At 42.8% G+C, this 24,668-nt stretch overlaps 3 protein-coding genes across 3 annotated transcripts; 1 reads left to right on the forward strand and 2 right to left on the reverse strand.

Annotated features, from left to right (window-relative positions):
- Positions 1-6,954: 6,954 nt before the first annotated feature.
- Positions 6,955-14,895, reverse strand: LOC131282746 (polycomb protein Sfmbt). Its single transcript, XM_058312284.1, has 7 exons — positions 14,598-14,895; positions 13,527-13,690; positions 11,864-12,827; positions 10,015-11,307; positions 9,490-9,929; positions 9,108-9,411; positions 6,955-8,127 (listed from the first exon to the last, which is right to left on the reverse strand). Exons 1-7 carry the CDS (start codon positions 14,602-14,604, stop codon positions 7,157-7,159), a joined length of 4,143 nt encoding a protein of 1,380 aa, XP_058168267.1. The 5' UTR covers positions 14,605-14,895; the 3' UTR covers positions 6,955-7,156.
- Positions 14,896-16,404: 1,509 nt separating this feature from the next.
- Positions 16,405-20,848, reverse strand: LOC131282473 (protein arginine N-methyltransferase 9-like). Its single transcript, XM_058311953.1, has 3 exons — positions 20,726-20,848; positions 19,889-20,659; positions 16,405-18,831 (listed from the first exon to the last, which is right to left on the reverse strand). The coding sequence occupies exons 2-3, from the start codon at positions 20,185-20,187 to the stop codon at positions 16,911-16,913; spliced, it is 2,220 nt and encodes a 739-aa protein (XP_058167936.1). The 5' UTR covers positions 20,188-20,659; positions 20,726-20,848; the 3' UTR covers positions 16,405-16,910.
- Positions 20,849-21,335: 487 nt separating this feature from the next.
- On the forward strand, positions 21,336-24,293 carry LOC131286440 (transmembrane protein 62-like). The gene is made up of 4 exons (XM_058315391.1): positions 21,336-21,536; positions 21,616-22,840; positions 22,910-23,213; positions 23,271-24,293. The coding sequence occupies exons 1-4, from the start codon at positions 21,336-21,338 to the stop codon at positions 23,548-23,550; spliced, it is 2,010 nt and encodes a 669-aa protein (XP_058171374.1). The 3' UTR covers positions 23,551-24,293.
- The last annotated feature ends 375 nt before the right edge of the window (positions 24,294-24,668 follow it).

The following is a 24,668-nucleotide window of genomic DNA, read 5'->3' on the forward strand; positions in this document are numbered from 1 at the left end:
TAAGGGGTCAATCACGAAAATCGGTTGAAAGAATCAATAGTTATTAACAAATAGGCAGATTTTGGCTTTTTAGTAATCGAAGTTTATTCACCTTGTTCCCGGTAGAGTGCTGTCTCTTTTCCACTCAATTAGTTTTCTCAAAAACTAGAAAATATGAAAAGATCTATTGTAGAACAAAGTTGTGTGTTTTGAAAGGACTTTTCATTTGAGGGGTCACATCCGCTATACAAACTCCAGTAACTGAGTGGTTCTATTAGATAGCACGATTGAGTGAAGCGAACACGTAAGCGAGATGCACTGATCTCACGCTTTTCTTACGCTTAGATAGCAATATAGCAACGAACGAGTGAAGCAAGCGCGAAAGTGAGATGCACTGAAAAATACCGGTTATTCCCATGCGTTCCTAAAGCAAGCCGTAGACGTTACATATTAATCTGTGCAGATCTTTGACGTCTACAGCTTTTCCTTAGCTCTTTCCAACATCCCCGAGATATTCGGGATATCTCGAGGGATGTTTATTGTTGTTTATTATTGTTGTTTATTGTTGTTGTTATTATGTTTGACAGACGATGGGTACGAGAGAACAAAGGAAATCTGTAGACGTCAAAGATCTGCACAGATTAATATGTAACGTTTAAATCCAGCTTAAGGATACTAAAGATGAAGGGAAAATTTTGGTTGCGCTCTGATCGGGTGAACGATTTGATGAGCGAGTTTTTAGTAGTCGATGGTTACTTTGATTATCGATGGTTACTTTGCCGGAAAATAAAACAAAGCAAAGCGGAAATCTGCAGACACAGTTTCATTCAAAGGGAGCTATCGGATACGTTTTTCTCTATCGATCGATATGGTATATCGACCAACAAGTGTTCATTTTCGGGATACTTGGTTCACTTAGCAATCGCGAACGTTGAAAGTTATCTATCGATATATCAGTGGATAAAACGGCTGCCAAACGCGAACAAATTTGTCGAGCAGTTGCTATATCGATAGATATTGCAATCGCGAACGCTAGGAGATGAACCCTATCGATCGATATACTTTCCACTGCAATGGACCAGTGGATAGCGAGTTAAAAGTTCATTTTTAATGATGGTACACTAAAAAATCAACACGAATCCACAATAACTAACACCACTGAGCATCACAATTCGTTATTTCTACCAAAATCACTGATTTTATTGATTATTTCTTTTCATCTGATTTCATCTATTTACCAAATGTATCACTTGACCAGTAAAAAAAGGATACTTGGATCCAGGTGGATGACGATTGTCTTCCATGCGATTTTTACATCCATAGAAAAGTAGCTAATTAGCAGCCAGAAAACTGGTTGCCTTATCGACCGATAAATTTATATCGACAGATTCAGAAAAAGCGTACGCGATGCAAAATTCGAGTAGATAACTTTATCGACCGATAAAAATGCATCGATCGATTGATGAAACCTACTTTGTTCGCGATAGGCATCTAAGTTTGTAATAGGAGGGAGATGAACCGTTTTCGTGATTATGGAAACAATTTTTTCGAACATTGCATTTAATCTTGGGAAAGGGGGTGCTTCAACATGATGAAAATAACCAACGCAGAATAAAATTAATAATAAAACTACATCCATAAGGTTGAGCCCTGTAGCCGGTACCTGTAAACGGGCCCTGTTACTGGGTCCTGTAAACGGGCAGTGTAACCGGGCCTTGTAAACGGGCATTGTAACCGGGCCCTGTAAACGTACACTGTAACCGGGTCCTGTAACTGGGCCGTGTAACCGGGCCGTTTTACCTAGTCCGCTATACAAACTCCAGTAACTGAGTGGTTCCATTAGATAGCACGATTGAGTGAAGCGAACACGTAAGCGAGATGCACTGATCTCACGCTTTTCTTACGCTTAGATAGCAATATAGCAACGAACGAGCGAAGCGAGCGCGAAAGTGAGATGCACTGAAAAATACCGGTTTTCCCACGCGTTCTGCTTTTGCTAAGGATACTAAGGATGAAGGGGAAATTTTTGTTGCGCTCTGATTGGGTGAACGATTTGACGAACGAGTTTTTGGTAGTTGATGGTTACTTTGATTATCGATGGTTACTTTGCCGGAAAATAAAACAAAGCAAAGCGGAAATCTGCAGGCACAGTTTCATTTAAAGTTTGTAACAGGAGGGAAATGAAACGTTTTCGTGATTATGGAAACAGTTTTTTCGAACATTGCATTTACTCTTGGGAAAGGTGGTGCTTCAACGTAATGAAAATAACCAACGCAGAATAAAATCAACAAAAAAACTACATCCGTAAGGTTAGGCCCTGTAGCCGGGCCCTGTAACCGGAACCTGTCAACGGGCCGACTTTCCGGGCCCTGTAAACTGAGTCCTGTAACTGGGCCGTGTAACCGGGACCTGTCAACGGGCCCTGTAAACGGGTACTGTAGCTGGCCCGTGTAACCGGGCCGATTTACCTAGTGTACACAAATTTGTTATTTCAGCAGAAAATACCAATCAAGATATCTGGACATTTGTCCCGTTCAATTGTTTATTTCGTAAACCTCGTTTCGAGGTTGAATCTTTATTGTATCAAATTGTTTGCCTTCATAAGACCTTTCATTTGAGGGGTCTGGTGCTAAAATTGGTCAAGTCATTATAAAGTTATTAACAAATAAGCTATTTCAGTCATTATTTCAAGCTGTGGCCAAGTTTGGCCCGCTGCCGTTTCGTTCTAGTGGTGGGTACATCGAATCCCAATCCATTAAACAGTCGCGAGACGAGGTAAACCAATTAGACCTACAAGGAGTGGAAATCATTTATCCTAATCTGAATCGCCATCAAAGGCAATCTTCGCCGTTGAAGTCCTAACTGCGGCGGGTAATGCGGTAATAGCTGCCTCTTTTCCGCAAACGTGGCTTTAGAAAAACGATTCGATGCACTCTTTCTAACACTGCATATCATCAGGCCTTTGCAATCAAATCAGAATACTCTCCAAGAAGGTCAAAGTCTCTAAAATTAAAAAAAAACTGCAAAATTATTCCGATATGCCTTCCAAATGTCCGAGAAAACGGTGTGCTAGAAATGGTGTTGAATCGCATTTCTAAAGCTACGTTTGGCGAAAATACGCAGCTATTACCGTATTAACGGTCGGATTTCTGACTTCAACGGCGAAGATTCCCATAATCAATGAACAGCTTCCCGTATGTCGAGGCAAAGGCTGTAAATCGGTTGCAGAATGATCTTGCTACCGTGGAACGATACAGCTCACGGTATGCAATGTACGATATATGAATGCTATACATACGAACAACGAGTATTTGCACTTTTGTGTGTACCGTCAAAATTCACTTTAAATAACCGATAAAATTCATATTAGCACATTAGCAAAAACATCGTACACCACAACTCAATAGATGTAGAAAAACCAAGAAACACGACGCCCGCGGCTTCATTAACCCTTCAACGTATAAGTATTCTAAACAAAAAACAGAAAAAAATCTAAAAGAAAAAATATTAAAAGGGGTAAAACTCATTTACTCTTTTACCGGGATAACACTTGCCCTCCCGAACCAGAAGATTTTTCAGAAAAAAAACTATTTCTCTCTTTTTTCAGAAACGGAACCAACACGTTGTTTCGAATTTCGGGAATAATTGAGGGTATTACGATTGGGAGCGCGGAAACGATAAACTTCTCGACGCTGGCCCATACAAAAGGTAAACAACACTTTGAAAAAAGCGAAAAAATGGCTGGGCGTCTCGACGATCCAAAACGACGCCACCTGCGTGTCGAGACGATGCGCGGATACGAAACGACGCGCGTCGTTATCGTCGAGCAGTTTCAACCACCTCCTGGTCGATGGATCTCTATAGACCGTATGTGTCCGAAGCATATGTGGGTTCTATAGATCTTGGTATTTACCAAGAACATGATAATTCAGGATGCACTTTTCATATCAACGTTGTGTTTTGACAAGTCACTTTGATTTATTTAGCCATTTAGCCATAGTATAAAACACACCAATAACTCGATCGTTTTGAAAATTGATTAAAAATCAAAGTGCTCGAAACTTGTTAAAAATTATATATTTACATACCTTGAAATACTTGTATAAATACCCAGGTTGCTATTCGAGCAAATATGCGGAAACTTTCGAGCAATAACGCGGAACTGGATCATAATACTCTCAAATGTTTCAATTCACAATTCAGAAAATAGTACGAGGAAGAATATATGAAAACATCCCTAGATGAATGTATGGAAACTCCTTTTGAAAACAAACTTTTCCTAGACATGTGTTCCTTTCTCGCGCGCCGAATTGGAAAATATTTTTATTTCATTTTTCTACCCATTAACCAATCTGTACTTGACGTAAAATTAGTACGGCCAGCTTTCTCCTAAAGAAAATTGGAAAGGAGTAGGTTAAATTATAACAAAATTCACGTATTATTTCTAGATTACAACAAAAGAATATTTATAATAAAAAAAAAAAAGCTTGCTCTCTTCAGGTGTACTATTAGATTGTCGTTTAAACGATTTTCACTTTTTTTTTCAACTTTCCAACTACCCGTACGCCAGCTAAATGTTGACGATGGAGGCGCATGGTGGCTCACCGTAAAGATTTAACACTAAAAGACCTCCAAATATTCGTTTATCAGTTGAATGTTGAATAACGTAATCTTAAGCATCTTTAATTCTTCTTCTTCTTCTTCTTCTTGGCGTAACGACCTCTTGGTCATGCCTGTCCGTTAAGGGCTTACGAGACTTGTTTCCCTGTTGTACGTGGATAGTCCTCTCGTGCAGGGGAGGGTCCGGTCTCGGTTGGGATTCGAACCCACGCCGTCGAGGTGGTGAGCCCCGACGCTCATGGGTCGATTTTCTAACCGGCGCTACCGCTCGGCCTGTCGCGGAAGCATCTTTAATTAGAATGCTCTAATTGAGATGATGCAGTCCGTATACTAAATAGAACCCAATTTCACCCGTTTTCAACAATAATTCACGCCTTACTAAGCAGAACGAAAAGATACTTACCCCGTTTTAAGATGGGCACATATATAAAGGACAACGAAACAAGAGAAACACACTACAAGAGAATGCAGAATGACGATAATGATACTGTGAGAAAATGGTTACAGAGCATCAGAAACGGCATTTATCGGTGTATAGATATATTTTTTCATAAAAATATTTACTCGCATTTGTGCACCTATGTGCCCTGCTTGCATTTCTGTTCTACTTCGAATTTTCGAATTTTACACGCTAATCTCTCGCTCGTGCTATCCTAACTTCCTATAAATGACTGTACAGGTGTGTGCCTTGGTATTAACACTCAACATTAAATTTCCATTGCTCCACCAAACTCAATCCGCAAAGTACGCGAAGTGCACTGGATGCTTACCGTAATATCTATGGGCCCTCCATTCTACAGGTTGACGGTGACCCAACGTAGGACAGCTTTTTGAAGTGGAAATGATCTAAGCTAAAAGACTCCTAATCCAGGACCATTTTGTTCCTCTTGGAAAACCCACGCATGCGAACAGAATAAAACCACTCTTTTTTCCTACCCGAATGCTTGCGGGAAACGGCTAAAACAATGCAATGCAAATCCAGTTCAACATTACAAACAACCGGTAGTGACTTTCTTCATATCTGATTGCAATTTGTAGTACACAAGGTAATCTTTTGATTTGTTCAATGGCTTCATTGCATTAATTGCTTTTATATTTACAATTACCTGTACATAACTGCACTCTGCTACTTCTCTTTCCCTGGAGATATGGTATTATGCACTCAACTAACACATTTCTGAATATGTCAAAAAGTGTTAACCGAAACAAGAACAATTTTTCCTAAACGTCCCCACCAAAGAACTGGCGGCGCGTCACTTCATATGGCTTCCATTGAAATCCTGTCCCATGATATTGGCATTCGAAAACAAAAACCTTATACGTAAAAGCTATTCATGGATCATCATCTCGATTGAGCATTTACATACTCTGCTTTATATATGGATGAACTAACGTCGGTATATAGTATTTCAATCAGGTTTCAATCAGGTGCCATTATTTTGTCTGCCTTACTTAATCCTTTACTATCAAGTATGTTTTTGCGGACTGCTTTGTTTATCTCTTTTGTTAATCCCTGATTTAAGTGTTCCTGTTTTGTTAACATACAATGTACTCTTTGTAACTTACATCTCGTTTACACCCAATGCGCAAGAGAGGAATTACAGGAAAAAGAGATGAAATCAATTTACACTATTTGTATTGCTTGTTTAACTCCATCTAGGATTACAAACGTTGCATTTCGATTACTTTAGGAAAACCGACATATAATGTGAAATATACTTCGACATGAAGAAACGAAGCAACAGTTATTTCCATTACCGTACGAAAAAAATGTACAAGCAATATGATCAAAACAATTTCATCTAAATATGTCGGTCAAAAAAGTTTAAAAATGTATCGACATCGCTCCAAGTTATGTTAACATTAGATTAAATCAATAAACTATCCATCTTTTCTGGATATTATAGCATGATTTGATGAAAAAAAGAAAAAAAATTTTAACCATGTTGAGAGATGTTATCAAAAAATGCTAGAAAAAACTTCCGAATGCCCATGAGTCTTATTAATAAAATATTGCCCCCAATTTATCTATCCTTCATTGAATAGAAACAGATTTAACTGAAGTTAATATAGTGTAAAAAAATCAAAAACCCCTCAAACTTTGGATTATCTATTTGCCCCTAAGAAAAGGTCTTAGCTCAAGTAAACAGATTCTTGAAAAACCCCGATATTTGAATGTTCTCTTCCACTAGGGAAACACATTCAGCCATGCAATCCATGAAAATACATATTAAATTCTCTTTTTCGTATAAATTATATGAAAACTTGATACATTGTATAAACCATAAAAAAGTACAATAATACGATACGAGCAGACATGGCTCTGCCACAAATTTTGGTGCAAGGTTGCAACATGAGCAAAAAAAAAATAGGATCAATGATGCTTACGCTGAGTAAAATGTAGAAAAATAATGTGCTATTCCTCAAAACTATCTAACCAATGTAGTTTTCCGTTTCCCTTGCACTGGGTTCGCTTGGAAGGTTTATCACACCAGCTCCTTCTTTCTGCGGACTTAATCTTTTTCTTCTTTTTCCTCTTCTGTTGACGAAAGTACAACTAGAGAAACTTTTTCCCCGTCGCTTTCGAATGGTGACGCGATTTGTTTGAGTCAAGTTTGCTCTTCAACTGCTGGATGAGATCGAAAATTTTTAGCGCAGGACCCACCTTCAGGTTGAGCAGCGTAATGATTTCGTCCTTGCTGAGCTCCAGTAATCGCTTGCCGTCGATGCCGTTTTGCACGAACTGCTCCGCGTACACGCTACAATCGTTGGTGGTGAGAAACATGGAGACGTCCTTCACTTCCCAGTTTTCGGGCGTTATTTGACTAACGCTTCCACTGACCCCTCCAAGGCCGAACGTGGCAGACGTTGGTTGAGCGGTGCTTCCACCATTGCCCGAACTATTGCTGCTGCCGTGAGAGTTGCCACCAACGATGCCACCACCAATCGAGTCGGGTGACCCACCAACATTGGGCGAATCGTGCCGGTTGAGCAGTCGTGGGTTTGTCTTATCCATCTCGTTGTCCGCAATCTCGGACGACGGTGCGGTTGACGGGTGGCCGGTGGCTGAGCTCGACTCGCCGTCCTCGTCTTCCGTGCGCATGTCGGCCTCGTCCGTGTCCATTAAGCTGTCTCCTCGGTGAGTTCCAACACCTCCAGCCGAAGAATGATCGAAGATCGGCCCGAGGGCACCGGGCCCACTCAACAGCGCGGCCGATGTCGTGTCGTGATTTGGTTCGTGTTTGATCAGCGTATGAAGCGCTGAAGTACTCGGCATGCCAATTTGACCTTGCTGCTGCACGTTCTGTTGGTTATGCAGCTGTAGGGACAGCTGATTACCCATCAATAACGCATTGGGATCTCCGGAATACTGTTCTTGTGCCAACGCAGTGCCCATCCCGGAAGATGGAAGCATCTGCGCCCCAGTTCTATACTCTAGCTGCTCGGTGTTTGATAATAATTTCTGTTGCTCAAAATGTTGCTGCTCTTGTTTAATTCGCGCTGTTCGTGTCGTTGGGGCCGGTTGCGCTAAAAAGATCGGATTCTTATATTAGTGGGCATACCATAAGTGTATTGAACCAGGTGCAATCACACAACAATCCGACTAACTTACACACCTTGCTAATGGGATAGCAAACTTAAGAACGAATAAACAGTTCCAACTGACTTGCAAAAGAACAAATTAAAAATCCAGTACAAATAACACGACCTATCCAAAGTTACGAGTTTCTTACAAAATAGTTTTTGAACCATCAAACCCTTGGAAAATGCGCCATTATAAAACCATTTTCCATCCGCTACACGTATTATGACAGTTCAGATGGACCAGTCACGTTAGGCCAATTAGGTTTCTATATGATTATAAATGTCTGTCCTATTTCTAAACCGTGAAGCTATTATGGTATGTACTATTTTATAATCGTCATTCCCCATTTCAAATGAGCCACAAAAGAAAATTTTTAAAATAACGTTCCTATTGCAAGTGCTTCCAGAATACTTTTGCTTCAGTTTACAAAAATAAAATTTATATACAGTAGACGCTCAATCATCCGCGGTTGTTACAGCATTGTTTTTATTTAAAACGGATCGACCGTTTAGAGCAGAAAATAGCAACGGTCAAGATGGGCAGACTGTTAACGTATCTCCTAGAAGATTACAACTCGCTGCACGTCTTTTATTAAAACCCGCAGTTTTTCTATCGCAATTTCAGTCTGCCGTGTGTTCGGTGATAAAAGATCTATCAACTTTTTTACAGATGTTTACCGTTTGTAGATCTTTTAAATATTTTGCGGATTATTATATTTGGTTTCTTTTCCGTATGTAATGTTTCAATCGTTTCATTCAATGTGACAAAACAATGCCCAAAATAACCGGAGGAGTCGTAAAAATGTAAACAAAAATAGATCATCCTTGCGCATAAGTATTAATAGTTTCTGATTATTTTGCGCTAGGTTTAAAATTTCGCTTAAGGATGAAAATTTTAATCGAAAATCGAAATGCGAACTTACAATCATCTTGCGGTGGTTCAACTTTCATCTTTTTCTTCCGTTTGCCCTTTTTCGTTGTTTTGGGCGAAATTTTCTGCGCCGGAAGCACCTTTGGAAGAATACGTGGTCCTTCTAGCTTGTGACCAACCAGCACACACCAGCCGATCGGGTAGATATCAGGACTTTCGCTATCCAGCCACTGGTCGTACTCGTCGTCCCAACCATCAAAGTGTACCTTTAACAAACGGCCCACTACTCGCGATATTGTGGCCACGCATATCAGCCGCGGGTCCATCAGATCGGCCGATTCTACCTTCATTCCCACCTGAAACGAACAAAACAAAAAGCCAAACCAGAACGTTAAGTTTGTCTGATTCAGCAACGTAGGAACACGACCACTTGCCTTAAAGCGCTGCCGAATTGGATCCCGGTGAAAGATCTCCGGTGTGGCTGGTTTACTGTTGGTGTCTAGCAGATACTGTTCCCAGGTAAAGGTGCTATGGTCGTAGCCCTTCGGTGGGGTTAGTGTAATTTTGTTCTTCTCACAGAACCCCACCGGAAAGATGCAGGGTGACTTTTCGTGGTAGCAGAACCAATCGGCTCCGTTCATGTCTGGTTCGTAGAAATCGATGCGTATCATTATGTAGCCAAACTTGAGCACCGACATAACGGTTGCGACACAGATCGATGAAAGGTTGAGCGGATCAACCGCTTCCAACTTCATGTTTTCCTCGAATCCGGTCTGTCTGTCGTCGTAGCAGTACTCTTCGAACTGGAAGTTGGTTTTAAACAGGTCCATCGTAGCGTCATCTTCGTGTGGCTCTAGAATTTGGTCACTAGCCGCTAAGGGAATGATATTGAACAACAAAACATAATGTCAATAATGTGACAACACTGAAATAAATCCTCAACTCAAATAACACAGTACCATTCATCCGTTCCATGTACTCCTCTGGTGCAGCCAAATTATGCCCCACGGTTGTTGCCCAACCGACCGGATGGATCAGTGGTGAATCCTCGTGGCACCAGAACCCATTCTCTTCTGGCGGTAGGTCGTAATAGTGCACGTATAGCCGCTTTCCGACAATCTTGTTAATTGTTGCTAGCTTCACCTGTGAGATGAAATTTTTATCCACAACCTCCAGGTTAAGTCCGACACGAAACCGTGACTTGCAGCTGTCGCTGATTTTATTGTAGAACGTCGATGGCAGTGTGCGAGCGTTGGAGAGTCGCTCCACCAAAAATTCTTTCCAATCCGGGTACGGTTTGGTGATGCTTTTCGGTGGAATCAGTGGTTTGCCGCGTGTAGCACACCATCCAACCGGATGCACTTCGGCCGAGCACAGATTAACCCAGAAGTCTTTGGAAGCATCTGCATCGAAGCCTTCGTAGCGCAGCAGTGCCTTGTAGCCACAGATGCGCAGTACCGTCGCTACCCAGAAGCTGTGCGGCGTCCCACCCACCAGTGGGGCTTGCTGTACGTCGCAGTCGGTGTTTTCCACCTCTACCTTCATTCCGATTACCACGTTTGGCCACATGTCATACCCGGGTGCATGCCGGAAGCAAGTGACCGGGGCGGCAAAAAAGTGCGGATCCGCAAGTGCCTGCGTCCAATCGTACGAGTTGTGGAATTCGTTTGGTTTCCGACGGATACTCTGAATACGTTCGTCCTGCGGACAAGGCGAAGGCAACCGATTGCCCTTGGGTAGCTGAGGGATGATCTCCTGGGGCACTAGTTCCTGTGGGGTCTGCTTGGTTTCGCCTTGGTTCAAACCGTTACTGCCCAAACAGCCATCTTGATTTCCGCCGCTTTTGTTATTAGTGTCGTTGCTTCCGGTGTTCGCAGTTGCCGTCGTTCCGGACATCTTGAATCGATAACCCACCGTTTGTACTTGTTCCTGTTGCTGCTGCTGCTGCTGCAGCAGTTGCAATTGTTGCGGTTGCAATGTGTGCTTGCAGTCGACCTCGCTGGCGCATGAATTAGAGTCGTCGATCAGTTGATCGGGGGGTGTCGAGAGGAGCGCAATATCGGAAGACCCGGCTGTCGACGCTGGGAGCTTTCTGGAATCGTCGTTCGATATTTTGCTTCCGTCTACGATGCGGAACTGATGGTAGATACGTAGCGATTCGAATGACCGGGCACATGACAAACTGCAGAAGCGTCTCTGCTTAGTGTAAAATGAATGTTTTACTCCGATCGCACCACACCTTTCGCAGATAGCTGCAACGAAATTGGAGGGCAAAATGGAACAACATTGGTGAAATGTGCGTTCAGGTGATAGAGATTCATAATCATAATGGAATAAGAAATAACTGCTGTAAATTTTCAAATTAATATAATACTCAAAAACAGTACATTTAAATTTATGAAATTGACTGGTTAGTTAAAAACGTTACTGGATTGAAAAATTATTTAACTGAGCCAAATATTCGTCGGTTGGTAAATTATTTTTGATTCAATTGATAATAAACTTGGAGCGTATTTGTAAAAAAACAATAATCATAAACTAGGGTATTTTATTATAGCAAATTGCCTTCTTAATAAAAGCATCAGTGCTAAAACTTGCTTATTATCTTCCATTTGCATTAAAAAAAAAAAGAACAAAATCAAGCATATGTACGTGTCAAAAATGTTCTACTCCTTAGGCATGTTGATGTGTGCGTGTAGTTTACAGTAAATCAACAATCTTGATAGAAAAAGCATAAACGTTATTGTAACAGCAACATAATTCTGATAAAATGAAATGAAAAATCACCGAAGACAACTCATAACCTACCCATGCCATCGCGCGCTATGGGAATCACTGAAGGATCGATATCGCCCTTGTATGCAATCGGAGTTTTCAGCACCAAGCCGGGTCGCTTAACGGGTTTAATTTTTTTGGTAGGGCATCTACCTCCCAGCATCGGCTCGCCGAACAGTGACAGGGGAAAGGACGCTCCACTGTTGCTACCATCTTGCAGTAGCTGCTGCTGCTGCTGCTGCTGCTGCTGCTCCTGCTGCTGCTGTTGGTGTTGTTGGTGCTGTTGTTGCTGCAATTGTCGGGCTGCAGCCAGCAACTTTTGATTTGCACCCATGGCATCCGTTTCCCCTGCACCGCCATTGCTATTGCTACTGTTCGATTCGTCCGGGGTGACGTCGTAGTCGAGAAAGTGATTCTGCAACAGCTGTGCCTCGTTCAGCAGCTTGTAGTGAAGCAAACTTTCCTGCCCAGCCGCGGAAAGATAATCGTTCCCACCGCTACTATCGATCATCTGCTGGTACTGTTCGTACGCTTGCAGTGCTGTTTGGTCTTGATCCGCATCTTCGGCGGTCTCATCTAGGCCATCGTTGTTGCCGTCCTCGTCCGGCGCGGACGGCACGCCGGAGAAATTTGTACCATCTATCGACAGTTTTGCAACTGGTCCTACACCACCACCATTATTCATGAGACGCATACCGACGCCGGCGGGGACAAGGCTGGACGCACCGGGAATGCCGGCAGGTACTGTACCGGTCGCCGCCGTTAGTGCACCGTTCTGGTCGAGAAACCCGTATCCGCTCAGGGCAAGCTGCTGCTGCAGTAGTTGCTGTTGCTGCTGTTGTACCTGCTGCTGCTGAAGATTGAACAAGTCCTGATTAGTGAGAGCCAGTGTTTCGGGAGCATTCGACACTGTGGCCAAGCCAGCCGGCGTCGGGATGGCTGTCACATGCCCACTGTATTCACTCATCAGAGAACTTATCGCGGCGGGGTTCATGTCCTGCATATCGGTCGATGGTATCATTTCATTCGATGATTCGTGTGTTGTGGCAAAATAGAGTAGTTGATTCCGTTTGGTTGCGGCAGAACATTGGAAGGATGCGACATGTACACACATACACACATACCCATGCACACAGTTATAACATTCAGCCAGGGCGAGTTAGGACAAGGATCCGGGATAACAAACGATGACACAGTTTGTGTGATCGTACATAAGCAGTGTTGTTGTTTGTGTTTCATTCGTAAACGGTCCGTGGCATTATAGTCGGTGCATGTTTGGACCGTTGACACCAGCAGAATTGTTCAATGCGATGCATTCCGATTCGAACAGGTAGACGATGGTTTTATTTTGACGATAGCATGTTAATGCGATGGTGATTGTATGGCGAGATGGCGTTGTGGTGCATCAGTTACGTTTGTGTAACATAATCGTAAGACAAAACCAAACAAGCGTAATAGGGGAAAAATAGAAGAAAAAGAAATGCAAATTAGAGAAGACGACAAACCCAAAATAAAAGTAAAAAACCAAATACATAAAACAATCAACTGAAACCATCTAGCTGCTCGGTAAACACAAGGAAGTGTATCAATATGTTTTACTTTGTGGTGATGTTCTTATAGTTGGGCCAAAATCTGTGTATGCTACGAATAAGAATCATACGAAACAAATAGACTGTGTTTGCACCCAATTGCTTACCATGGCGGTGTGTTGCTGCTGAGTAATATCCTCCATAACGTTAGACACCGGTGGTCCGTAGTAGTTGGCTATATTTTCATCAGTAAGAGGCGATGCAATCTGTCCCATCCAAACCATAGTACTAAGCTCTTGTGGATTCATGCTAGGTAGCACTCGATTGAACACTGCAAAAACAAGTATCGAAAGGGACTGGAGTTAGGAATACACAAGATACAGGTGGAATTCACCTCTAGTAAAAAAGAATGGCTAAAAGTTTCACGCATTTACTTGTCATACGTTAGATTCAGTAGGTAAACAACTATCAACAATACGGTCTTTTGAGCAAAGCTAGCATATAACCTCATTTTTGAGGAACTTTTCATTACAATTGTGTAGCAACAATATAATCAATATGTTCTGGAATTGGGAACTGATCGTTGCTATGATCAAGAACAGAAGGAAAAGCTCGACGCACAGGGAAACACACATTATCGCATTGTCAGCTGAGAAACTATGCTTCTTTCTATGCATTCCTACAACGCGGCATAAAACATACACTTTGTAATGTAATCTGCTTTGCCCATCTCATTTCGGATGGCCTCGTTGTACCTTCCTTTTTATTAGAACTTTTCGTCGCAATATTAGTGTGTACGCCGAAACAGGTGTGGAATTGTGAAGCGTATCGAATCCATCGGCAATGAGACGACCGACTGTGGTAGAAAACACTCCTCTTAATCATCAACGGTAAAACAGGCTATTTGTACCAATGAAAAGGATCAGAAATGTTTTCTTCGTGCACCAGATGATTTAAAATTGTTTCGATTTTAGGCATTTACAGACGCCAAAATTTCCGGAAACCTGAATACATAAACACACACGCTAGCGCTGCTTGCGCACACATGGACACTCCGCAGGTCGTACGATTCCTTTTGCAGCAGGAACTCGATGCTTCCTTGCAGAGGAAATATGCACACGCACACAAACACGCACAAACTCACGGTAGAGTCGAGGATTTACTTGACAAATTGCATATGCTTAGCCAGGTTGAACAAAGATCGTATCCATTTGTTTACCAACTGCAAACCTACTCACCGTTCATATTTTTGCACTAGCTAGACATATCGAACCGTAGGTGTTTCTTTGCTTGCGTTTCTTCTGTGTTGTGCACGCACGCTCCTCGCACCCGTCGCCTGATGCATCCGATCCGGACACAAGCGTAGCTGCTGACCCCAGTAGAAATGTCTTCAATTTGTTCGATTCTCAGCGAAAGCAAAGAAAACACTTGGTGGAGTGTGGAGCACGCACGGTGCGCTCGTGAAAGCACAACGAAACAGATGCTCTAGCTTTCGGCACAAAATAGCCTTTCGAAAAAAATAATCCTCAACGCGAACGCTTCTGCAAGCCTAGCACGTCTGACGGACACAGAACGAAACTGACAGCAGCGTTGTCTGATCAGATCAGGACTAGTTTCGACAGATTCCGGATTCGGATGATTCAAAGATTCAATCCCTAGATTGATTTCAAAGATTTGATTCGAATGGGACTCGAATTAGATTGGATTTCTATGGGACTCAAATCACATTTGATTTCTTTGGGCCTTTATTTGATTTGATTCTGACTTTAAACTGTTTGAATTTGATGTGAGACGAATTAGTCACATAACGAGTCGATCTAGATACAATGTGATTGATTTCAGTTTACTCAAATCGAACGCTGGGTAGAATGGATAAGTATAAATTGAATTTTTTGCGTGATTACAGATTGAGTTTTTAGCCTAAGTTACAGGCTGTAGAAAAATTCTTGGAACCTATTCTTGACAAAAAAAATACAGTAGAATTTCCATTATCCGAGATGTTCTACCCAACCCAACCCATTTAGCGCACGGAGTGTCAATGGTTCAGATCAGGACCTGTTTTATATTTTTACAGGATTTTGAATAAAAATATCACTCTACATTGATAATCTTCATCCCTAGTCTAATCGATGTCGCGACTATTTCTTGCATTGGGGTTCGGATTTGGGGATTCGGTTTACCCACCACTAGAACGAAGCTGCACACCAATCTGGCATCAACAAGCTTCAAAAACCTTGGTCACAACTTGAAATAATGGCTAAAATAGCTAAATAACTGTTTTGTATTTCAGTCAATTTCTGCAAAAGACCTCTCAACTGAAAGGTCTTTTGAAGACAGATAACTCTGTACAACAAAGATTCTTCTGTAGTTCTTAGTTTATGAAAAAAATTATTGAATGAGGCGTAGGTACAGAAACCTTGGTCGGAAATCATCGCAGAAATAAGGTAAAATTACCAACTTCTTGATTATTTTGTCTCTGGGGCAATTTGGGCAATCTACCTCACAAATAAAAGGCCTTTTTAAGTTAAACAAAACATTCATGTCCCTTGGACAAAGTTGTAGAATCAAAATAAACGCTTGCCTATCAATCGTTTTGATATCACCATGACCTTATTCTAGTAACCGTGAATAATGTGGGATATTCGTGTTGGCGCGCTTTTTATATGCATTTAAAATTAATTTTTGTTAGCTTAATAATTTTAAAACCTTTTCAGCTTTGGTACACAAAAAAAAATAAAATAAAAAAAAAAATTGGTGTAGGATTTAGAGACAGAATCTGTGGAAACAATGCAAGATTTGCTGGAATGTTTAAGTTTCCTTTTATTTGTACGTTAAAACTAATACATATGAACGGCTACAGAATTTGCGCACTGTAAAACACACTATCGCATGAACGGTTATTTTGATATGTGGATTGTAATAATCCAATCACAATTCTTATTAAATGACGGTAGCATCACTGTGCACGATAAAATCAAATCGTTATCCTACTTAATTGCTTTATTGCTCTCACCGCCATCGCCAGCTTCTGTGGTACTTTTTTACGGTACGGTGGCATCTAAAGATCGAAACTATGCTACTACTACTAAATCTGCCCATAGGGTGATGCGGTGTTCAAGTTCTTTTGTGTTCGTTTAGCTTGCGTTGATTGACTACGGACTCACTACGAAGATTGCTCTCACTATTGTTCCTTGTTTATCTTCCCAAAACTTTTGAGATGATGCTCACAGTGTGGTTTATTAGGTGTTCAAAATTGCTAGCTCGCTCGTTCCAATCGAACGGGAATGTAATGTTACGGTGATTCTACCTGTGTGCCCGTAAGGTGATGTCTAATGCTGCGATACTACCTATAGCTGTGGTAATGTACGTTTGCTACTAAATACTACTAAGTTTCCTTCCCCTGTATTCTCAATGAATTCGTATATGTATATATTATTGCGCTTTCAAAAGTGGTGGGGTTTGGTTTGGGAGGTTAGTGGGTTTTCCGTGGCGTTAGGTATTGCTGAGGAGATTTTGGTTGGTTGGCATGCTTTACTTTAAGCTATGTTTTCTTACTGACCCACTGGAGATATATCACACTTAATGACCCCATGGTTCTGCAGTACACTTATGTAGAGCTGTTCAATCGGGTCTTTCGGGGCAGGTGGTTCTTCGCCATTCACGCCCTGGAATGTAGACTTTGGAATGATAAAGGCGGATCGCTTTGCAAATGACTGGAGGCGGTCCGTTGTGAGCAGCGGCCTTTCTGGGGTGAATCCAATGCAATAGTGATAGAGCACGGCATGCAGACGGGTCGTTTCGGTAGGTTCGGCAAGGGTCAATTCCAATTCAGTTTCGTGCAACTTCCCATCGAACTGCACGTCAGCCAGCTTGATCGGTTCGGACAGGTTGCGGTAAGAGAAGGGCCCTAGGTCTAGATGATTTTCGGTCTCCAAGGAGGCTAGATATTTATCGATTTGAAATTGCTCCAGTTCCGGATTTTCCACACGGCTACATTTTACGATCCACTCGGACTCGATCACGCTTCCGTGCAGTTCAAGCGTGGCTGGTACCACCGTACCGATGGGTTTCAGTTTCGGCAGCAACGATTGATAGAGACAAAAGTGCTCACTGTTAATCTGACCGAACACGTCCACCGGTTGCAGGATAATTAAATCCAGTGTGTAGTCGTTTAGAAGAAATATTTCCTGCACTGAGCTGACCAACATAATGCTTCCCATTGGAATATCGTTTTGATTAGCAATAAATTCAATCAAATCTTCCGTTTGATCAAGACAAAAAAGCATCCTCGCTTTACCTTCTTTAAGTAGCTTTAGACCGGCGTATGGAAAAAGCGACAGATCGAGTACTTTTTCCATGTCATCCAAAGAATCGGTTGCCTCCGTGAGGCTGCTGTAGTATTCGATATCGTTAAGAAACTCAAGCACGTGCTCATCGACGCTGATCTGATTGTCAACAGAGTTCAGATTGTGTGCAACAGAGAGTGCTCCGTCTTTGCAAGACATCGTCAGCTTCAAGCGCTGGTCCTTCGCCACGGGAAGCCGCTGATTGAGACGAAAAATAGCTTGATTCCAGCAGGTATTAGTCGTTGGATCGGTGCTGATGGTATTATTTTCATCCAGCTGCAGATCGAACCACACAACAAATCCATCCAACAGAAGCCCATCGTCCAGGCAGGTTAGCTCCACTTCTCCGACCTCCGTACCGTCCTGGTAGCGTACAAGACTGTCCAGATCGTTAAAGTTTACATCCATCGCCAGGACGGTGTCGGTAACGAACTCAAAATCATCATTCGCCTGAATCCGCCCGATGTCCTCCGCATCGTAACACTTCGTGCCCTCCTTGGACAGCAAGCAGTTGCTGGGTAGTGAAAAGTCTTCACTGAACGCTTCATTGATTAAAATATTGCTGGCCGTTAGAGCGCGCGACTGATAGCCGGACACGTGCAGTGTGACCTTCGCCGGGATAATCTTGCCCTCTGGTAAAAGCAAATGCTTTTTGGCGTGAATCAGCGTCTCAAGAATACCTTCGCCAAATGCACCCGAGTCGAGCGTTTCCGTCACGATCAACGAGAATCGCTCTCCAATCTTGAGATCCTGCGAGTAGCTCTGAAACAGACAAATGCGATCACTGAGTCCATTCGCTCCGAACACATCGCGAGCAATTTGAACCATAATTTCCGACCCGTCGCATGCAGCCGCCTTACGTATACCCTCGCAGCGTAGGGCATACATCGATAGGAGACCAGTCCCAGTGCCAATGTCCAGCACCTCGTTAAACCCGGCAGCGATCTGGTTTTCGATTGCGGCCCTAAAAGCAGCGTTACGTACGACATCGTTAAGCATGCGAAAGTGCCATCGCTCTACAAGCTCGCATTTCGTGTTTTGCAGATTCTGGTAAGCTTTCAAGTAGCGGGAGTCCTGCAGCAGCACACGCTCGAAGCAGATAGAGGCCTCCAACGAACGGCCATACCTGAAGGATAATATGAATAATGAATAAAAATATATATTACTTCCAAATACTAATTTAAAGAATGTTTGTACATTAAGTGATTTATATTTGCAACACCACAAGTGTTTATTAAGCATATAAAGATCTCTTTTCCAACCACGAACATGTGATTCAACTAACATAAACAGGGAAGCTTATTTGATTTGGTAAGTTCTTATTTATTACATAATTACATTACTAAACGATTCGTTGAATGAAGCACAGTTCAAATTAAATCTTTCAATTGATTTTTTCCACAAGCTGATTACATCGGCCACAGCTGGCTCATCTAGCAACTTTTCGGGGACACTAAATGAAATAATTGGATCAAATGTTTCACCTTTTTGTGGTTTAATAGACGCTTGAAATACGACCAAAGGCACGTTCGAGAGACAATTCTCCTGGGTGTGTTGCGTGTCGTACCAGTAAACCACCGGATAACCAACAAATATACCATAAACCGTAGGTCGACACACCTCAGCCGCCAGTGGCCATTGCATGACTGGTGTACATATTTGTCGGTCATTTTTGACGACAGCCTGACCACTGTTTAACTTCATGTTGGTGCGTAACGACGCCATCAGCCCATCGTAAAAGTCCACTACAGACTGATCGGCCAGGCGAGCAAAGCAAAGGCCGTGGGAAACATCCAAAAATACAGGTCGAAATTGTTCGTCCACGAATCGATTAATATCGCACACACCAAAGTCTCCATCTGGGTCGTTTCCAAGTCGTAGAACCACCAGAGAGTTGGGTATCTGATTGACCTCCTTCAGAGAGTCGAGTAAGCGCTTTACATCGTTAACCGATAGATTGCCTACGTCCCATAAGAAACCAGACTTAAACCCATTAACGATTCCATACAATTGTTGTGCGATTTCTGTGATCTTGCGCTTCGGCCTTACGCTTGCCTTCAGACATACATACAAATGATGCTGTAAATGCTCCATAGGACGCGAAAGATATTTTACTAAATTCTACGACCCCAACTACTAGCCTCTCGCTATCGCGAATAGGTTTTCAGTGTGCTTACGCGTACCTTTGCAAGCGAACGCCCGTCTCATTTAGCAGCTCCGGATGCTCGGGAAAGTACTCGAGGCCCTGCTCGATGATCTCAAACACTTGTTCGATTTTGCCTTCCTGCTCAAGCTGATCCGCGTACTTGGTCACGACGAACAGAAACAATTCCCGCAACGGATCCTCTTCTGCAGCATCCGGTGGGAGGGGTGACCGCTGGTCCAGCACCTTCGTTGCACTGACGAAAGCCTTTTTGAACTTAGCCTGAGCTATGAAATCGTACACAACCTTCAGTTCACCGATTTCTTCATCACTGCTCATGTTCCGTGTCTTTAGTGTGCCGCAGGCTTCTACTCAACTAGGTGAACGACCAGAATACAGTGTCCCCGGGATTGCACACCGTTGTAAAGTGTGAACGCTGTGATTGATTTTTCTCTGTGATGGAGTTCTTTTTTTCTCTTTATACAACGACGCAGTGATTTTTCCACAACCTTAGCAGCTATCTGCACTAGTGCTGCTCCTGCTCCTAGACTGTTGTAGCTGCGACTGCTCCTTCGGGTTCGGTAGCTTGTACTGCTCCCGGCGCCATTTCATTGCTCTTCCATCTCGGTCATTTTCCAGATACTTCTCCGATCTCTCTGAGAGGTCTTTTGTAAACAGAAATCTGTGCGCCGGCGTCGCCGCTCCAGAGGCCAACTGTCAATTCCACCATTCAAGGTCAAGTTGGCATGTATTTTTTATACTTCACAGGATAATGGCACCTTTTGGAGCGGTTGCTGTGTTGAATAGCAAACTGAAAACATGGAAACCTTTGAAGTCCGAATTGAGAATTCTATGCATGCTACAAGTCCTTACGTACCTTGCTCGTTTTCAGAGCCTGACAATATGCCTGTAGTAGCCAAAGCGAACGTCCCTATTTATCGACAAACTGTAATATATCCTGAAGCACCAATACGATCCTCACTACGGGAACCACGGCTATGAATGAAATGTGTGCATGTTTCGTATAGTTCACGGATTCCAAAGTCACTTCAACCGGCAATTTTCACAACAAATCATTCAAGAGCCAGTCCACAGATGACTTTCAACGCAGCGAAGATGCTAAATGGTAAACAAATCACCAACACATCTCAAGTCCCGTGTAACAACGCAGTGTAGCTGGTTTGTGTGAGTGCGAATGTTTTCATAACAGCAAATTTTTTTAGTCATCATCGTGTGTTGAAAATCGTCAAACGGTCTCCTGATAAGAAGAGTCGCTGCGAAAAGTCGTGCAAATTCGTATAAAGAAGCTTGCGGTCGCATGTAATTCAAGTGTGTTTTTTAATACGATATACCTTCAGGTTGCCGCCAGCGTTGAGAAAAATGAATTCCTGCACCTGAAAATCCATCCACGAGCAGTTTGCTGGCATTGAAGCCGACACGACATTACCGAACAGTTCCTGAAGCGGAACCAGCTGATAACGGGAATCATGCGTTTCACAACGGTAGCTTTCTCGTTAATCGTTTTTATTGTAATATTTTCGATCTTCGTCGCCAATCTGGCCAGCCTGATCGGTATCGATAAGCAGCTGAGCAACCGGCTCGATGCCGCCGTAAGCGATGGCCAAACCCGGGAGCACGAACGATTGCGGTTGGATGATAGTCCGAATCATTTGATGTGGTTTTTGCAGGTTAGTTTTGGTTGAAAGATGGGCTGACGGAAGTACCAGGATACAAAGTGTAACTTTGTCTGTGCATGTTTTATTTTAGATATCGGACATCCACATAAGTATGTACCTTGATCCTGCTCGCGTACCGCAGTTGATCGAATTCTGCAATCGAACGGTGGACATCATTGCGCCTTCGGTAGTGTTGGCCTCCGGGGATCTTACGGACGCCAAAACATCCAACTTACTTGGTTCCAAGCAGCACGAACAGGAATGGCGCTGGTACCACGAAGTACTGCGTGATACGAACGTGCAGAACAAAACGGTTTGGTTGGACATCCGTGGCAATCATGACAATTTCAACGTACCCGCGCTGCAGACCCGCCAGGATTTGTTCACCAACTTTTCGGTACAGGGGCGGCATCATACCCGCTCCTACATGCATCAAATAGTGAAAGGTGGTGAACGGTACACGTTTATCGCCGTGGACGCTTGCCTGGATCCAGGGCCAAAGCGCCCGTTCAACTTTGTCGGCATGCTCTCGATAAATGAAACGCAACATCTTATCAATCTGGCAGAACGGTCACGCCAGCTGGACACGAACTATACGATCTGGTTCGGGCACTACCCCTCGTCATGTATTCTAACGCCCGGTTTGGGCACTGGCGGTATCCGTAACTTGATTGGGCGCTACCAGGAGGCATACGCCTACCTTTCCGGACATTTTCACACCCTCGGCGGTGCTGTACCACGAATGTACACCCTGCAAGATGAAGGATTCCTCGAGCTGGAGCTTGGCGATTGGATGCGCAATCGACGGTATAGGTTGGGAGCGTTCGATCACGGTTACTTTTCGTTCGTCGACGTCCACCACAACCAGTGGCCGGTGGTGCTGGTGACCAATCCGAAGGACGCTCTGTTCAATATCCCCGGCAAGGAAAACTTCGAGTCGGTGCTACATTCGTCCCATATTCGACTGCTGGTGTTTTCGCCCGCGAAGATAACCGAATGTCAGGTCAAAATAGATGCCGGCAGCTGGAAGGACTGCAAACGAACTAGCAGGGAGCTTTTCGTGGTACCGTGGGATCCAAATCAGTACAAACGAGGGTTGCACAAGCTGTTCGTCTACGTACTGGATGATGATGGAAGAAGCCGGGTGATTGAGCAGCAATTTACACTGGATGGAACACGGCTGCGGTTCGATTTTCTTGCTAAATTGGTTCTAATGTACGACACCAACAAAGTATTTCAGACTTTCTTCAGCGTGGCACTCATCATCTATCTTGTTCCATTGTGTGTCTTTCGAATATGGCACACATTAGTTCGGAGTGAGTCATAGGGCGTCATTAAGTATGTTACACGGCATTTTAATATTTTTGTTTTGACCTTACTTACAGGAGGAACTGTCGCCCGACCGAGGTTACGCACATTCTGCTGCGGTAGTTGGATACGGAAAATGTGGATCCTCTCGACGGTAGATCGTCTCATGTTTCCCATAGTCGGCTACTGTCTCTATCTTACCTGTGGGCCATGGTCCATTGGTGAGGTTATCGATGGGCACATGGGTGTAGTGTTCGTTTGGGGGATATTCGTGAACAACGCGTTCCTACCCGGCACCCTAACATATCTGTACGGATTTTTCCAGCTGATGCTGTGTCAGCTTCCCCTAACCATCATATTTGCCAACAACGTTGTTTTACGGTAGGTTGTTTTTACTTTAGCGGTAAGATGTGATTGTACCTTTTTATTTTTCTTTAGCTTCTATCGGCGCGGAGCGGAAAAAAACTACGGATGGATGATAAGCTTGTGGAAAAATTCGGCATTCATTCTAATAATGACGGTCGAAGTGTTGTTGGCAGGAATTTTTTGGAATTCATACGGACTGCTGGCCTTCATTATCACCCCGCTGCGGGCCTGGTCGATCGTGCTCAATGTGGTCCTGTGGTACCAATCGCGCTACATTCCGGATAAGTGCCTCCGTTCTGCAGCTACGGTGTGGTCTTCTTCCGAGCCAAAACTTTCTTCACTGTCTCAGTAAAAACGATGCTTGGAGGCAGAAAGCTGCTCGAAACATAACCGTACAGATTTGTACGCACCGGATAAGTTTTGGTCATCAGTGTATTCGTAATATAGATTTGCCTTTATATGTTCAATGAGGGAGTAATATGCCCTGGAACACGTGCTAGTTTTGTTACACTATACGTACACGTATTTATATTATACACACACCATTCTAGCAGAATGCTACCCTGGTAAATGTTTTGATATTCTCCGCTCTAGTCATCGTTACCCAGATGGTACAATCATTTGTAGTAAATTCTTTGTTATACGACTCATTCAATAACGGAATTGAGAGAAGCTGTCTGTACAATCGTTATGCATAAATGATCGTTCTTAATGCTTTCAAGAACAGAGGCGCAATATTTCAAAATTGCAGAGAATAATCCCATTGAAAAAGTTATTCGACCAAATGCAGAAGTACACTGTGCAAACAAAACGTATTTACCACCGCTGTTGCACCAAAATATTTAAAAAAACCAAAACTAAGGGATTAGAGACTAAAACTAATTAAATAGTAACAAGTAACTAAAAATTATGAGCAAACAGATGTAGCAGAAAATAACCAAAACAAATCAAAACCGAAACATTCTAGATAAAAATGTTTGATATGATGTGTATAAAAGTATTACTTTGTGACTGGTGTGTTTTGTTGACTACTAACTTTACCGTTTCTAAGAGATATTTATTGTATACTCTATACATTGGAATAAATGAATACAATATTCAATATCTAAACGTGTTGGTGTTTTTTTTAACAATTTATTTCCCACGCAAAAATTTTGCCTTCTGAAGCCGATACCATTATAGAAGGTGGACCATAATGCTTATGCAGTCCTCACAAAGAAGGAAAATGGAATGTTATGATCAGGTTTTTACGCCAACCACTAAAACGCCTCATGTTATAAATTAGTAGAAGCTTTAATTGGTGTAAATTATATTTTCATGTCTTATGTACTAAGAAATTACACCACCAACTAGGTTCTTTGCGATTTTAGTAAATTTTACGGTTGTTGTAAATATACTATTCCCAATTTAAAAATCAGGGCTCAAATGGTTACTCACCACTTGAATTTCGTAGTTCGTAAATTTGAGTAT

The sequence above is a fragment of the Anopheles ziemanni genome, chromosome 2, assembly GCF_943734765.1.
Source record: "Anopheles ziemanni chromosome 2, idAnoZiCoDA_A2_x.2, whole genome shotgun sequence".
Taxonomy (NCBI): Eukaryota; Metazoa; Arthropoda; class Insecta; order Diptera; family Culicidae; genus Anopheles; species Anopheles ziemanni.

Excerpts from the sequence above, each read along its gene's own strand:
- LOC131282746 (XM_058312284.1), bottom strand. Across the intron at positions 9,930-10,014 it reads GTACATGGAACGGATGAATG|CGGCTAGTGACCAAATTCTA; the intron begins GTACTGTGTTAT and ends TCATTCCCTTAG. Across the intron at positions 8,128-9,107 it reads TGAACCACCGCAAGATGATT|CGCAACCGGCCCCAACGACA; the intron begins GTAAGTTCGCAT and ends CGATCTTTTTAG.
- LOC131286440 (XM_058315391.1), top strand. The coding sequence starts at position 21,336 with ATGCGTTTCACAACGGTAGCTTTCTCGTTAATCGTTTTTATTGTAATA. Across the intron at positions 21,537-21,615 it reads ATTTGATGTGGTTTTTGCAG|ATATCGGACATCCACATAAG; the intron begins GTTAGTTTTGGT and ends GTTTTATTTTAG. Across the intron at positions 22,841-22,909 it reads ATGGCACACATTAGTTCGGA|GAGGAACTGTCGCCCGACCG; the intron begins GTGAGTCATAGG and ends CCTTACTTACAG.
- LOC131282473 (XM_058311953.1), bottom strand. The coding sequence starts at position 20,187 with ATGAGCAGTGATGAAGAAATCGGTGAACTGAAGGTTGTGTACGATTTC. Across the intron at positions 18,832-19,888 it reads ACGGGCGTTCGCTTGCAAAG|GTATGGCCGTTCGTTGGAGG; the intron begins GTACGCGTAAGC and ends ATTATCCTTCAG.